The following is a 15,678-nucleotide window of genomic DNA, read 5'->3' as shown; positions in this document are numbered from 1 at the left end:
CTGTGGTCTAGGGGTTGTGGTCTGGAGGCTGTGGTCTGGAGTGACTGTGATATGGGGGCATCTGCGGTTGGGAGGGCTGTGGTCTGAGGGGGATTGTCGTCGGAGGGTTGTGGTCTGGGGGTGCTGCCTGGGTATCCATGTCCCTCCTGACCCCCTCTGCCCAGAGTCCTCCACATACCCCACTAGTGTTGCGAATCTCCCAGTGCACAGAACTCAGGGTGGCCACGTTCTGCCCACCCAGCCGGGCCAGGTCCTCCTCAGAGAGGGTACCCTGCAGGAAATGGGCCCTGATGGGAGTTGGAGCAGAAAGGTTTGTCAGGGGTCAGGGAACCTGGTGGATGTAAGGTACCTGGGAACTCGGGCCCGCGCCCCCACCCTGCACAGTCCGGGGGGCTGTGGACCTCCTGCTGCCCCCTGGGGAGGGGCCACCCCACCTGACCAGGTCGGGCAGCCTCCTTGGCTGCAGCCAGAAGGCCCGGTCCTCGGGGCTCATTCTGCGGATGGCTGCCTCAGAGGGCACCAGGGCTGTGACTTGGCTGTCAGCAGGAAGGGTGACGCTGGCGTTCTGTGTGCACACAGTGCAGGGAGGGAGCAGGAGGCATGATGATGGCGGCCACCTGCAGCCATGTCCAGGGAGGCTTCCTGGATTGGTCCCCCCACAAGCATTGTGCCTTTGTCTTACCTTGAACCACTCATAGAAGACAGAGAAGTGGGCATTTGCTTCTAGCTCCTAAGAGAAAGGAAAGGGCAGAAACCTCAGATCTGAGCGCTCTCCCCTCGCTCCCACCCACACCCAGGGCTTGTAGGCGCAGACAAGGTCCCTCCCTCCACACAGGGGAAAAGGGGGACTGGGCCTCACTCACCCGCAAGATGTCTCCATAGCAGCTGAAGCCATCACCTCCAAAGCCAGCGGGGCACTTACAGACCCGCTGGCCTCCCCCCACTGCACGGCAGGTGGCCTGGGACAGAGATATGGCTTCCGTTGAGCAGGCAAGCCAGAAGCCACCAGCCCTTCTCTGCTCCCTTTGCCCTCTCCCCAGGCCTGTCCCTCCAGCGAGGCAGCCTTTGTTCTCAGAGCTGGCCTGTGAGGTTGTAACTGTGTGACATGAGAATAACTGCACCCTCAATGGATGAGGGGCAGCCCAGAGAGGCCCTGCACCCTCGGGAGCCTGAGCTGAGAGATGGGGGCTGCTGTGGGGGTTGGGGAGAGCAGAGGGGGCTCAGGGGACAGGAGCTCTGGTAGCTGCAGGAACAGAGATGAGAGGTTGGGCTGGGGCAGGGGCAAGATCTGGGGCTGGGACGGCATCTGGGGCTGGGGCAGATACAGGCTCTTCTAAGCTCTTTCAGCACAGAAGCATGAATACTTGTATGGAGGGCAGAGAGAGATATAAGTGGCCCTGATGGCAGAGAGAGACCAATGTGCACTCCACCACCCAGGCCCAACCCAGCACACCTCGCCAGCCCCCCGCCCCAGCACCTGCTCACCAGGCCATGGCAGCCTCCATTGCCTGCTCGGCAGGGGTCAATGGGGCTGCACTTGTAGCCATCCCCAGCAAAACCCAACTTGCAGGTGCACCGGCTCTGGAGAGGCAAGAACAGGGAGCCTGAGCTCGCAGCCCCAGGGCTCTAGCTAGGAAGGCCTCCCTTGGGCCCCTTGGAGATCTGTGACCCTCCAGCAGGGTTGTGGGGACAGAGGCCTGGCTGACACTGCGCACTCAGCACCCAGCCCCGCCGCCAGCCCATACAGGTCAGTGGTGCAATGCGTGCATGCACAGGTGTGTGCAAAGACCACCCTAAGAGACAGCAGCTTGCACAGCCCCAGCCCAGCAGCCCTTTCCCTTGGAACGCTGCACCCTTGGTTCGTCCACACTGCCGCAGGTGACCAGTGAGCAGGTGATCTCAGATTTCAGAGATTTGTTCCCAAGGTAGGGGCACCTGGATCTTCAGGCTGCTATTGGAATCCAGAGCTCCAGCCCTCACATGCTGAGTTCTGATGGCCAAAGCCCCTGGGCTGATAACCAGGAGGCTGTCCTAGAGCTGGGTGCCCTGAGACTTGGGTGAGGTGAAAACTGACCACCCTCCCCTGCAGCTGGCATGGTGGGAGCTCCTGAACACTACTCAGAACCCCGAGTTCTCTGGGCACAACACACTTCATGTGGGGATCCCAACTTTGAGACTGAGAAGTTTTGACCTGGAGCTGGACCTCTTTCCTGTTATGGAAAGATCCACAATGCCATTGCTGTGAGGGGGCTCTTAGCCTGTTGTGCTCCACAGCACACTCCTGAGGCCCAAGGCACAGACCTCCCCCATGCTGGGGGAGCACAGGTGCAAACTCTGCCAGGCTTTGCTACAGCTCCAAGCAGGTGCCTAGCTTGCACCCAGGATTCCAGGGTGTCCCCCAGTGTCTGCTGTGGCACAGGGGGAGTCCCCCAGCCCTAAGGCCTGCATCCCCCTCCCCGCTTCCATGCCTTACCTGCCCGGGCCCCACGTAGCTGCAGAGGGCATCCTTGTGGCAACCACCACGAGCATCCAGCTCACACTCATCGATGGCCACACACACGCGGCCATCCCCGCTCCAGCCTTTGTGACACGTGCAGTTGTAACTTCCCCGGGCCCCAGGGATACACTCAGCCTGCAAGAGCCATGTCTCAATAACACAGGGTGGGGGGCCAGAGAGCCCACCTCCCCCCTGCCCTGGGGGGAGCTGCCGGAAAGGGGCTGGTTGGGGGGACACTGACGTTTTCTGAGCAGCCCCCGCGGTCTGGGCGGGAACAGGGGTCACTGCGCACACAGGAGTAGCCATCACCCTCGAAGCCGTCAAGGCAGACACATCTGGTGGGGGGCACGTGGAGGAGGGGTCTCCGCTGAGCCTGAACTGATGAGCAAACCCAGCGTAAAATCCCAGATGCGGGCCCAAGAAGCAGCGCCAAGTCCTTACCTGGCAACACCGGCCTGGCTCACGCAGCGGGCATGCAGGTGGCAGAGCTGCGATAGCCCCGTGGGGCCACAGTCCATCGTGGACTCGTTGCAGAAGCGGCCGCTGAAGCCAGGGGCACATGTGCCATGCTGGCACGCGCCTCCACTGCCTGGTCTGTTGTCACACAGCCCATGGACACAGCCACAGTCTGCAGGGAGGAGGGGATAGGGGCTGGGAAGGGACAAGGCTGGAGGAGAGCCCAGAGGTGCTGGGGACTGGGGCAATCAGGATAGAGTGCACTTTGAGGTCCTTCTCAATTCAACAGGGAGAAGGAAGATGAGGGGTACACCCCAAGTCTGCTTGCTTTAGGTTACACTATAGTTCTCTTCCTGGCATGGGTAAGGCGAGTGCCTGTAAACTTAAGTCTTCTTGCACTGTCTCTGGCTTCCACCCCCTTTCCTGGGGGGAACCAATCCCCTTTTTCTGGGAGGACTTATCTCTCCGGCAATGGCCTGGGCTGCAGCCACCCACCTTCCTGGCACTTGTCCCCGTGTTTGTTTGGGTTGGAGCAGATGTGGCAGGCGATGCCCTTGTAGTCCGGGAAGCAGAGGCAGGCCCCGTTGCCCTGGATCCCATCGTTGCACTGGAGGGGGGCAGGTGGGTCAGCCGGGGCAGAACCCTGCACACCCCTCCCCCATTGCCACTCCCCACACCTGCACAGGCCAGCTCTCAGCTCTGCTCCCCCAAGAACCCACCCATCAAAAGGCAGAGTTGCAGAAAGAAAGGGAGAGGGAAAGAGAGTGTGTAAGCACTTCCATCAGCTGATTCACTTCCCAAACTGTGGTGATGGTCAGGACTGGGCTGGGCTGGGCCCAAGCCAGGAGCTAGGAGCTCCTTCCAGGTCTCCCATGTGAGTGCAGAGGCCCAAGCACTTGGGCCATCCTCCCCTGCTTTCCCAGGTGCGTTAGCAGGGAACAGGATCTGGTGTGGCGCAGCTGGGACTTGAACCAGTGCACATACGGAATGCCAGTATCACAGGTGGCAGCTTAACCCACTATGCTACAATGCTGGCCAACATAGTGACTGTTGAAAATCACGGATATTGCTGAAGAATTAGCTCCCCAAAAGGCACCCTGCCCTGGAAGCCATGTGGGTGACTTCTGCTCAACCTAGGGAGATGGAACTCTCTTCTTCTATTGCCAGACACTGAAGCAGCCCCAATATTCAAAGTGGCAAAAAAACAAACAAACAAAAAAAAAAAAAACCAGGACTGCCAGAGTGGCTCAACAGACTAATCCTTCAGCTACAAGTGCCAGCAGTCCATGGGCACTGGTTCTAGTCCTAGCTGTCCTACTTCTGATCCAGCTCTCTGCTTATGGCCTAGGAAAGCAGTGGAGGATGGCTCAGGTTCTAGAGACCCTGCACCTGCGTGGGAGACCTGGAAGAAGCTCCAGGCTCCTGGCTTTAGCCTGGCTATTGTGACCATTTGGGGAGTGAATCAGCAGAAGGAGGATGCTCTCTGTTTCTCCTTATCTCTATAAATCTGCCTTTCTGATTAAAAAAATAAATAAATCTTTAAAAATACATACACAGAGTGGCAAAAACTGAACACCCAAGATAACTACTGGCAAAGATGCCAAAAAAAATGTACCTAGTAAGTGCTGTCTAGATAAAACACTGCAAATAATTTCCATTGCCAAGGCCAGAGAGATGCAGGCCTGGCTCAAACACACGGCCAATCACCAGCCAACCTGGAAGGAGCCCCGGCTCCCCAGCCCCTCCCCCGGGGACTCACTCTGCCCTTGCCGTAGCAGGGGTTGGAGAACCCTCCGGGACACTGCGTGCACTCAGGCCCAAAGAAGCCTCTACAGCAACCGAGCTTCTGTAAGAGACAGGGTGGGTCCCATACCCAGAGTCTCACCTCCCCTAGGTCAGTCGCCATCTCTAGGGCAAGGAGGTAAGGCTGGCCCCTCCATGGCACCTGCTCGCAGCCCGGCTTGGGGACCCCGGGCTAGAAGCATCAAGCCCAGGCTCACCGTGACAGTCTGGTTGCAGTACTGGGCACAGCCCTTCCTCATCACGTTGAGCCCAGCTGGGTCGTGGGTGTAGACACACTCCTTGGGCAACATGTCCTGGAGATGGGTCATGCCAGCCAGTTAGCAGGGCCAGTCCTGGGCAGGCCCCTGGGGCTCACACTGCTCCTCAATGAAGCCCTAAAGCTCTGGCCTGGTCTCCCAGTCCCTACTCCCCACCATCACCTGAGGTGTTTAGAAACCTCAGCAGGGAGCCAGGGAGCCCTGAGGCTGGACCAAGGGGTGCTCACCAGCCTCACGCTGTTCGGGGGACAGGTGCTGGTGTTCAGAGCTTGGCAGTCCACACAGGAGCCCTGGGCAGGGCAGGGCAGGGCAAGGCAGGGCAAGGCAGGGCAAGGCAAGACAAGAAAGGCAGAGCAGTTAGTGCGGATTCATTCAGCAAACCCTGGCCATGACACTGAGCCCAAGTCTGAGGAATGAGAGGGCAGGGCTGACCACAGGGAGGCCAGAGGACAGCACTCCACTCTGCCACCCAGCGGAGAGGAGGGGAACAGCCGAGCAGGGGGGAGGGAGGCTGGGATGGGGGGGCGGCCTTCGGGAACCTGCAGGGAGGCCAGGGGGGAGTCCCGAGCCAGTGACAGCAGGGCCAGAACCTTCATGGATGGAACAAGGGCACCAAGGGGGCAGATGCCATGACTGCTGGGACCCCGGGTAAGGGCTGGCACCAAAGTTGGGGCTCACAGTCCCCTATGCCCACCTATTGACTCAATACCCACTAAAGTCTCAGAATGCTGTGTCCCCACCAAAGCTCGTATTGCAACTCAAGCCTTCATGTGTCAGTGTTGAGAGTGGGAAGAGGTTTCAAGAGTCCCAAGGGCTTCACTTCATAACAGGATGGATGAGAGGGTTTCCGTTGCGCCGGGAGAGAGCTGTGAGTGGCCATGTTAGCCAGACTCCTTCCCGCCCCAGCACAGCCCCCACCCCCAGGCCTGTTCTCGAAAGTCCAAAAGCATTGCGAACTAGCATCATCTTTCCCCCAGAAATCATCCAGGCCCAGGGACTTGGCTTGTGGTGGCCTCCAAGGAGGGACTGAGACGGGAAGCCGCCCCCGAGGGTGCGGCCTCCTTAGCCAGGGCTCACCACCACAATCTCGTGCTTCTCCTCATTGCAATGCTTGGGCAGGATGGGCAGGATAGTTGGTGGCAGCAGGATGCCCTCCAGCAGGTGGATCACGCCATTGGCTGCCAGCAAGTCCACTGTCCGCACTGGAATGCCCTCAGGTCCCAGCAGGATGCGCCCCTGCAGAAGAGGCTGCTGGTGTGCCATGGCCGGCCCAGCCCTGGCTGCGCAGCTCCACCGCTGCAACCTCAAGGCCGGGCCCAACCAGCTGTGTCCACCTCATCTGCCTCCACTCTGCCCCACAGTGGCTTACCCCCCGCACCCCCCCCCCCCCGCTGGTCCTCAGGAGGAGAACTTGGCCTGTATTGCTCTCCTTCCTCTACCCCAAGAGAGCCTAACAGGGCACTCTGCCCGCCACAAAGTCCCAAACCTACAGGCCACTTGTCCTGAATGTCCGTGACTCACCTCTTCGGAGATGTTCACAGCCAGCACCTGGTTGGCCATGGTCAGGACACGGCCCTTGGAGAGGAGCTTGTCCACGGTCAGCTGGAGGGAGGCAAGTGGCTTGAGGCAGGCGAAGCCACACCTCGCCTGATGACCTCACAGCTGCCTCTCTCTGTGCTAAGGGGGGGTCCAGATAGCAACAGGGGAGGGGGAAGGAAGAGGTAGTTGTCCCCCCCAACTCCAGGGGCTGGGAAGATCAGATTCTACACTCAGCTCCCCAGTTCTGTGGGGAGCCTGTGGGGGATGCAGGGGAACAGGGCGCACCACACCCCAGCCCCACACGCTTCCTACCTGGCCATGGTTGTAGATGTGGTACCTCACCAGCTCCTGCAGTTTGGAGAGCCCCTGGCAAGCAAGAGAGGGTTCAGCTGCTGGAGGGGAGGAGGTGCCCAGCAGCCCCAGCAACGCCAGCCCCTCCTTCCGCATGATGCTTACAGCTGTGAAGAGGTAGATGAGGCGGCCATCACGCAGGCTGTCCACGGCCTCATTGCTGGGGACGAAGACTGTGAAGGGCCCGGGCCCCTCCAGGATGGAAGGTAACCCGCAGTTCTGCAGCAGTTGGGGGTGGTACTCAGGGGACCCAGACACCTGCCTAGGTCCCACTCACTGCCCAGGGCCCACGGGTGGGAAACATGGAAAGTGGAAGACACAAACAATGGGCCCTCGCCACCCTGGGACCCCAGGCCGCTGCCAGGCAGAGCTGGGAGCAAATAGGTCCTGACTCCTAATCCCATATGGGCCCGGTTGCCCACCTGCCCCCTGCCAACTCACCTCCAGGATGGTCTCAAAGCGGCTGAAGACTTCCTTAGAGGCCAGGATCTGGCCAATGGTTTTCTATAGAAAGTGCCAGCTATGAGGACCTCGGGGGACAGGCAGGCCATGCATCCCTGCCCAGAATCCTGTGCAGGCCTGAAGTCCCCCACAGGGGGAGGGGGAAGGGAAGGCACCCACTCACCTCTGAGTCCACGGTGAGCCCGGCAAATGGCTGCAAGCGCTGCACGCTCACCATGTGAAAGACACCGTTGGCGGCCACATAGTTGGTCCTCTGGATGCTGCCCATCTGCTGGGACTGGCTGCCGTACTTATAGGTGTACCTCGGCTGAGACACTGGGTGTCCAGCTGTACCCCATGGCAGCCCCCTAACCTGTGGAACACCCTCCCATCTCCATACCCTTCCCCCCGCCGGGGCTGTTCTCCCCACCTGGGACCTTGTCCCCTCTTACTAAGCGGTTCAGAGAGATGGTGACCTCCTGGCCAGCCAGCGTCCACCATCTGTACGTGTTTGTGGGCCTCGTGTCATCCAGAAGGTGCTGCCCCGCAATGATGTATTGCCTGCAGAGCTGCTGGGCAAAGGAAGTCTGCAGGGGAAGGGGGAGGGAGTCCAGGGGAGGACAGCAGGGAGAGAGATGGCACTCAGCCCATGCAAGCCAATGCCACCCTGCCCACATAGCACAGGGGACAGCTCCCCAAGCACACACCAGGGACCCTCCCAGAGCCCTGACACCAGGGCAGCCTCCAGGGTGGAGGGGTCAGGGGGCAGACAGAGGCCAGGAGCAGCCAGCTGGGCCATGGGCTGCAGCTCACGTTCATGGTCCTGGGGAACAGGGAGGAATGCGATGTGATGGACGGTACAAGCACCGTGAAGGGGCCAGATGTGGCGAGGATCTCTCGGCAGCCCTGCTCTGGAGCAGCAGAAGAGGAAAGTCAGGAAAGGTCTGGGGAGCTCCTTGGGAGTCCTTGCAGAATTTGGTCTGGCCCTCCCCAGCCCCACACTCTCCTGCTCCTTCCCTGCCAGGGGAGCTGGGCCAGGGGCGAGCAGCCGGATCCCAGGCACGCACTGGCGGTCATGTTCACGTACCCAGCATGCTGATGGCCACTTGAAGCCTCAGGATCATCAGGCCTTTCTGGTTGGCCTTCTGGATCTCATGGAGCAGGTGTCCATAGCAGGCACGCCCATCCCCTATTTCACCCTCCTTACACACGCAGCTGGGAGGGCCAGGGAAGAGTGGGTCAGGGTGGGGGCATGGCCAGTGACCTCCACACCCCCGGCCCCCACCCTAACCGCAAGGCTCCTTAGCTGAGGCCCACTTGCCCAGCCCACCTCCTTTGCTTTGCCCACTGATGTCACTGTGCCTACCTGGTCTTCCCATTGGGGGTCACCTGGCAGGTGGCTGACTGGTCACAGGAGCGGCCATGGCACAGGGCAATGCAGCCAGCAGCTGGGTTCTCCTTGATGCTCACCAGACCCGGCTGGCACGAGCAGATGGCCTGACCATTGGAAGGGACAGCAGGAGACAGCATGGCCGTCCATGAAAACTGCCGGCCTCTGCTACACAGGCCCCTGCATCCTCCCCCAAGGGCCCTGGGGCTCGCCCAGGTCCTGCAGCCAGTGTGGGCCTGGGAGGGCTCCTGGCTCACCTTGCCAGGCTTCTGATACAGACACAGAGTGGAATTGCTGGGACAGCCCCCGAAGTTGGCGGTGCATGGGTCCTGGGGCAGACACACTGTCCCATCCCCATGGTAGTTTTCAGGACAGTAGCAGCGGGCCTGTCCCATTGGGCTCACAGAGCACTGGGCCAGTGGGGAGCAGGGCGAGGGCTGGCAGGGGTTGGGTGCTGCCAGGGAAGGGAACATCCAAGTGAGTGGGGGCACCCAGCAACTCCGTCTACCCTCCCAGCCCCCGCCTGGCACTCCCGGTCTCACGCAGGCATTTGTTGCCCTCCTTAGTATATCCAGGCAGACACTGGCAGGAGGGGGCCTCTGCCGAGCACTGGGAGTTTTGTGGACAGCGCAGGGCCTGGCAGGCGGGTACCTCTGAGAAGGGAGACAAGAGAGTGCTGGGATTTCCAAGGTCCCAGCTGGGAAGCATGGGAGCAGAGGCATTCCAGCTAATTTGCTGTGTGACTTTCAGCAGAGCCTGCCCTCTCTGGCTCCTGGATGATACCCACTCCCCAAGGCCAGCCTACAGGCAGAGGTCTTGCTCAAGATTGGCGCATGGTCAGTCACCCTGGGTCATGGCCACAGAAGACCTTGGTGGTACCTGGGCTGCGCCAGCACATGCTCACCTTGGTCACAGCGTGGGCCAGTATATCCAGCAAAGCACAGGCAGCTGCCATCTCCTTGGGGCCCGTGTTTGCACACGCCATGTACACAGCTGCACACTGGAAGGGACACATAGGCACAGCTGGGAGGGCGGGGCCCCGCCTTTTGTGTTTTGAAACTCAGCCCTGCAGGTGCTGCCTTAGGAGCCCAGGGCAGGCAGCTCAGCCTATGGGCATGCTAAAGGCCCAGAGAAGGCACCTGGCCTCCAGAGCTTCCTGAAGGGAAGGGGGTTCAGAGAGGGCTTCCTGGAGGAGGCCGTTAAGGAGTTCATCACATACAAAGGCTGATGGAGTGACAGAAGCAAGCCTGGGAGGGGTCGGCTGCACCCCTCGCCTCCCCTGCCTCCCTTGGTTTACAAGTACTAACCCGACAGGCAGTTGGGCCCAAAGTGGGTGGCATCCCGACACTCCTGGCAGGCTGAGCCGCTGAAATTTTCCTAGTGGGAGATGCCCCGAGTCAATGTGGTGACTCCCAGCCCCATGCCCAGCCCTGTCCAGTCCTCACCTGGCACACGCAGGTCCCGTTCCCGGCCACACCATCCAGGCAGGTCCCATGGCCATTACACGGGGTCTCAGCACCTCCAGGGCATTCTGTGGACCGCACCCCGACAACTGGGCTCCAGTCCCCGACCCTTGCCTTGCCCTGGACCTCAGCAGCTATGGCAGGGGGTTCCACACTCACCCCACCCTCACCCCAGGGCAGTCAAAGCCAGGAGGCTAAACCTGGGTGATGGAAGGTGGTAGCAGGGAGAGCAGGAGAGGGGGGAAGGGGCGGGGGCTGGTCTACAGGCAGCTGGGGAGCCCAGGGCGGGACCACCCCCTACCATAGCACTGAGACCCCCAGTAGCCAGGGCAACAGGCCTTCTGTACAACGTCCTTCCAACACTCCAGGCTGCAGCCACTCATGGACATCAGGGAGTCCCCCAGCTGGACCTCGTAGCTGGGCACAGAGGGTGTACAGGGTCACGCCGAGGGCTCCCTGCCCCCAGCCCCCCCCCCCCCCCCGTGCTGGCTGTCAGGGTTCTCCCTCTCTCCCACCCTTCTCCCTTCAGGTACCCAGCCAACACTCCCTACTCTCCCTGGGGACTCCTTCCATCAACTCTGCAGGCGCCCTGCTCCCGCTTCCTGCCAGCACCCAGGCACCCCCGTACCGGCAGCCCTGGGAGATCTTCTGTGGGAAATAGGGAGTCCAGTCCGAGGGACACACTTGATTCTTGATGGCCGCACACGAGGTGCAGGGGACATGAGTGACGAACCTGGTCTTCACATCACAGCGCTTGGACCGCACCTAGGCCAAGGGCAGGGCGTGATATGAGGGCCATGGAGCCGCCATGGAGTTTGTGGTCCAGGTCAGCAGCAAGCCTCATGTCCCTCGGGCTTCAACCTTTCGCCTGTTGAGTGGGACACAGCAAGACCTCGGCACCCCACCGCACTGGCCTGGGAGCTGTAGCATCTGACACAAGAACCCAGATAGCTTGTCCCGTCGCAGCCCTGGCCAGTGGCCTTGCCCAGTCACTGGGTAATGGTGTGAGTTAGAGACCTACTCTCACAGCCTGTTTTGCTCTACATTTGGAAACAAACAGGTGGAGTGCTGTGGAGTAGCGAGCAAAACCTCTGCCTGCAGCGCCGCTATCTCATATGGGTACTGGTTGGAGACCTGCATGCTCTACTCCTGATCCAGCTCTTTGCTTATAGCCTCTTTGTTTAAGCAGTAGAAGATGGCCCAAGTGCTTGGGGCCTCTGTACCCACATGGGACAACTGGAAGTAGCCCCCTGGTTTCTGGCTTCAGCTTGGCCCAACCCCAGCAATTGTGGCCATTTGAGGAGCGAACCACCAGATGAATGATTCTCTTTCAAATAAACAAATCTTAAAAAAAAAAAAAAATGGGGCCAACATGGCCTATCAGGTTGATCCCCTGCCTACGGTGCCCACACATGTGTGCCATTTAGAGTCCCAGCTACTCCACTTCTGATCCGCTGTTTACGTGCCTGGAAAGCAGCAAAGCATGGCCCAAGTCCTCGGAACAATTCACCAACGTGGGCTGGAGGAGCTGAGTGTCTGTGGACTAGGGGCTTATCACAGCCAAGAACACTTGGTGTGATGGTTTATCTTGAAGCAACCAAGTCCCAATGTTCTTGCTCCTTCACATCTCCTTCTGGTCCTAAATAGTGGAAGAAGGCCCTCCAGCCCAAGGCTAGCCCTTCCTCTTTCCCTCTGTTCACTGGCTGTGTTGCTCTTCCCTTTTGGCTTTAACAGAAAAATCAACCCTGGAGACTGCTAGTTTCCTCCAAGATAATGAACAAGAGCTTGCATATCCTTACCTTTGTAACAAGAGCTTTGTCACCCTGGCTTTTTGGGACATAAAAGTCTGTATGTTCTTAGACAAGGCGTGTCATCCTAAAAGCATGGATGATGGCCGCAATATAGTTTAATAAAATTGTTTCTCAGGTTATTAGTTTAATAAAATCATCTCTCTGGGGCTTGGCACGGAAGCCTAGTGGCTAACGTCCTCATTTTGCACGCATCAGGATCCCATATGGGTGCAGGTTCTAATCCTGGCTCTTCCATTTCTCTTCCAGCTCCCTGCTTGTGGCCTGGGAAAGCAGTAGAGGATGGCCCAAAGCCTTGGGACCCTGCACCCATGTGGGAGACCCAGAAAAAGCTCCTGGCTCCTGGCTTTGGATCAGCTCAGCTCCAATCATTGCAGCCATAAAGGGAGTGAATCACTGGACAGAAACTCTTTCTCCTCTGTAAATCTGATTTTCCAATTAAAAACAATTTTTAAAATTTATTTTTTATTGGAAAGGCAGATATACAGAGAGGAGACAGAGAGGAAGATCTTCCGTCCGATGATTCACTCCCCAAGTGAGCGCAACGGCCGGTGCTATGCCGATCCGAAGCCAGGAGCCTCTTCCGGGTCTCCCACACGGGTGCAGGGTCCCAAAGCTTTGGGCTGTCCTCGACTGCTTTCCCGGGCCACAGGCAGGGAGCTGGATGGGAAGCGGGGCTGCCGGGATTAGAACCGGCGCCCATATGGGATCCCGGGCGTGCAAAGCGAGGACCTTAACCACTGTGCCATTATGCCGGCCCCCCCCCCCAAAAAAAAATCTTAACAAAAACAGCAGCAAGTGACCCATCATGGACACAGGCAGGGCACACCGGACTGGCCCTTTATGCGTCACTCAGCAGCCTGCCCCACTAGGCTGCCCCACAGGGCCCTCTAGTTTAGTTTGAGGATCCGCTCTGCCACCTGGGGCTCAGGGACTCAGGAGAGCCTGAGGCCTGACAAGTGGGGCTGGGGTGAACACTGGAGCAAGAGGGTGTCTGGTTCACGTGCCTTCGGACTGGACAGTCCAAAGCACAGCTCCCACCCATGGAGTCCATGTACCTAACACAAAGGGGTACCTGGGCAGCTTCTTGGGGACTGAAAGATGCCGGAGGGCTGCCTGGGCGGGGAGTAGGCGTAAATGAACCTGTATAATAGGCAAGGGGGCAGCTCCAGAAAGCAGTTTTTTGTGTTTTTTTGTGTTTTTTGGTTTTTTTTTTTTTTTTTTTGCATTTTTAACTTTTGCCCCTGGCTGCTGCCCAGGAATGTGGGGAGCAGGGAGTGGGCAGGCAAGAGGCTAGCACCTGAGGTGGGCATGCAAGGCAGGAGGCATCTGGTTTGTCCCCATGACAGGGGTCTAACAAACTGTAACCCCACAGGTCCCCTCTCTCCACAGCCCCAAACTTGTGGGTGGCTGGTCAATGCCCCCAGAGCCCAATGCTGGGGCTGTGAAGTCCCAGGAGCCTGCAGCAGTGCACCCCAGGTAGCAGAGCCCAACCTTAGGGTGTTTGGTGTTTGACACACAGGGACAGAAGGGAGGTGAACTGTGACAGAGTGTACTGGAGAGGCCTGGCTCCCATAGTTGGGAACTTCTGAAAAGTGCTGAGTATGTTGCGGCTGGCCGGCTGGCCCAGAACTGGCCCCCAACTGGCCCCCCGCACATCCTTCTCCTCGCCTAGGACCCAGTCCAGCTGTGTGACTCTCCAGGGCACGAGAGGAGAAACGGCGGCCCCAGCACTTTCTTCCCAAGCAGCCCTTGTGCCGCCGTGATTTGGCCTCTTCCGCTCATGCCTCTGCGGTCTGCTAACGGGGAAGTGGCTGGGGGCAGCCTGGATGCTACTGCGGGGCCAGCAGCCTGCGGTCTCACCGCACCCCCTCCCTCCTCCTGTGCCCTCCTCTCCTGTCCTCAGCTTTGCTGAGCCAGAGGGTAACTAGGAAATTGGGTAACACTGAAGGCGAGCAGCTGGGGGGGCTCACAGCCAGGGCTGGGTGGGCAGCAGGCTCCCCCTACCCCAGACCAACTGGGCCCTGCCTGGGGTAGGGGGCTGGCAGCCTCCCACTTGAAATAAAGTGGCACAGTGCCAGCTGAGGGCTCTAGGGCAAAGCCAGTGCTGAAAACCACCCGAGGCGAGGTAGGGTGCTGGTGTTGGCATTTGTCACCATGTGTGACAGTGATGGATGAAGAGGCTTTCCTCCTGCCACTTGCATGCCTCTGGGGACCACACCCAAGGGCTGGTGGTCAGGTCCTCCCTCCAGGAACACCTCAGGCTCCACTGTGAGCAGAGCAGCGGTGGTACCCCAGCCCCTAGTGGGGATCGAGTTTGTGGTGTCCACCTCTCACATCGACATCGAGGGGACCCCAGGACAGGGGGAGGCAGGACTGGGTCCTGAATGAAGCCCTTGCATTCTATGCTAAGCTTAGGGCATAACTCTCAGCAGCACATGCCTGGCGCAGGGACCAGCCAAGACTCTCCCGTGTTGGCCTAATCTGCCCAAGACCCACAGGACCTCCCAGCCCAGTCCTTACCCGGGTCCCTGCTACACGTGGTTTTGGGAAAGGCGGAAGAGGGGCCACGAGTGAGGTCAGCGTTGCAATCCTCTCTCCCCACTAAGAACCAAGGACTCCATTCCCTGGCCCAGGCAGGCTCCATCCCAGCCCTGAAGAGCAAACTCCAGGTGGCCAGAGGCAAAAATTTCTAACCATCCAAGCCGACATACACTGTTATTCCATGCATTCCTTATGCTGCCTGCGACATTGCCTTGCATCACGTGGGGAGACAGGCACAGCAGCCCAGCCACCTTGGCAGCCTTTCAGCTACCTGTCCCAGCTCTGGCAAGACCCCTTCCATGGTACCTGCCAGAGGGATTCAGGCTGTATAAGAGGAAGAGTGTGTGTTGGCAAGGCTCTGGTATGTGTTGTAAGGGCCTGGTGCCCACCTGCCTGGTGGTGGGGTCCTGGGCAAGTTCATCTGAGGGCTGCAGGGACAACAGCAGCCACCCCAGAGGGCAGGACTTGACCTCTGAGGAGACATATCTCCCAGGCAGGCAGGCCCCAGCCAGGGGATTCCAGCATCACACACACAGTGGAGGACTCCCTCAAAAGCTCCAGCGGAGACAGCCTGCTCACCCCTGGGCCTGGGGGAATCTGCAGAGATACAGTCAGTTCCCACCCAGGGCAGGCAAGATAGGGGATCCTAATTAGGCAGGAAGGGTTGGAGGTTGGTTCTGGTAGCTGCTGTTTGCGGGGCAGTGGTCATGACCAGCTCCCTGGTCTCCAGCACTTCCAGGGAGGCAAGGGCCGGAGGACTGCCTCCTTTACCTGTGGGCTGGCTGCCCACCCCACCCGGCTGCCAAATGGTGACCCACCCCTGTGCCCCAGGTGTCAGCCACAGCCGTTGGCTCCCCCAGGGGAGGCGGGTGGGCGCAATAGCCCAGCTGCCCGGGACATGCCCAGACAGGGCCACTTGTATGCCAGCTGCTCTGTGTGGCCCCAGCCCCATGCCGGATCCACGCAGTCCCTTCCTGCTGGCTGGCAGAGTGAGCCCTCCGCCCCCGCCCCCAGCCCCGCTTACTCACCTTCTGTACCTTCACGAAGCCAGGGCCAGCCAAGCAGAGGGCCAGCAAGCAAAGCAGGAGGTGGGCCTGGGGTCCCAGCATGGCTGGCGGGCACACTGGGC

General features: G+C 59.6%; 1 protein-coding gene across 1 annotated transcript in view; it reads right to left on the bottom strand.

Moving 5' to 3' along the window:
• Positions 1-15,678, bottom strand: part of STAB1 (stabilin 1) — a 26,083-nt gene extending 10,405 nt beyond the window's left edge. Inside the window, exons 1-30 of the mRNA XM_040994599.1 lie at positions 15,578-15,678; positions 10,826-10,962; positions 10,499-10,614; positions 10,180-10,265; positions 10,042-10,111; positions 9,639-9,734; positions 9,277-9,387; positions 8,992-9,188; positions 8,711-8,841; positions 8,432-8,559; positions 8,158-8,255; positions 7,797-7,931; positions 7,529-7,672; positions 7,345-7,407; positions 7,009-7,122; positions 6,865-6,918; positions 6,535-6,615; positions 6,091-6,249; positions 5,241-5,303; positions 4,954-5,049; positions 4,713-4,799; positions 3,449-3,560; positions 2,939-3,125; positions 2,739-2,832; positions 2,474-2,632; positions 1,486-1,581; positions 864-959; positions 683-730; positions 435-565; positions 179-287 (exon numbers count right to left, since the gene is read on the bottom strand). Coding sequence (XP_040850533.1) covers positions 179-287; positions 435-565; positions 683-730; positions 864-959; positions 1,486-1,581; positions 2,474-2,632; positions 2,739-2,832; positions 2,939-3,125; positions 3,449-3,560; positions 4,713-4,799; positions 4,954-5,049; positions 5,241-5,303; positions 6,091-6,249; positions 6,535-6,615; positions 6,865-6,918; positions 7,009-7,122; positions 7,345-7,407; positions 7,529-7,672; positions 7,797-7,931; positions 8,158-8,255; positions 8,432-8,559; positions 8,711-8,841; positions 8,992-9,188; positions 9,277-9,387; positions 9,639-9,734; positions 10,042-10,111; positions 10,180-10,265; positions 10,499-10,614; positions 10,826-10,962; positions 15,578-15,658 — 3,279 coding nt within the window. The 5' untranslated portion in view covers positions 15,659-15,678. The remainder of the gene's footprint in view (positions 1-178; positions 288-434; positions 566-682; positions 731-863; positions 960-1,485; positions 1,582-2,473; positions 2,633-2,738; positions 2,833-2,938; positions 3,126-3,448; positions 3,561-4,712; positions 4,800-4,953; positions 5,050-5,240; positions 5,304-6,090; positions 6,250-6,534; positions 6,616-6,864; positions 6,919-7,008; positions 7,123-7,344; positions 7,408-7,528; positions 7,673-7,796; positions 7,932-8,157; positions 8,256-8,431; positions 8,560-8,710; positions 8,842-8,991; positions 9,189-9,276; positions 9,388-9,638; positions 9,735-10,041; positions 10,112-10,179; positions 10,266-10,498; positions 10,615-10,825; positions 10,963-15,577) is intronic.

This window comes from Ochotona curzoniae, unplaced genomic scaffold, assembly GCF_017591425.1.
Source record: "Ochotona curzoniae isolate NIBS_2020 unplaced genomic scaffold, NIBS_Ocur_1.0 contig_908, whole genome shotgun sequence".
NCBI lineage: Eukaryota > Metazoa > Chordata > Mammalia > Lagomorpha > Ochotonidae > Ochotona > Ochotona curzoniae.
This window is presented reverse-complemented; position numbering and strand designations above follow the sequence as displayed.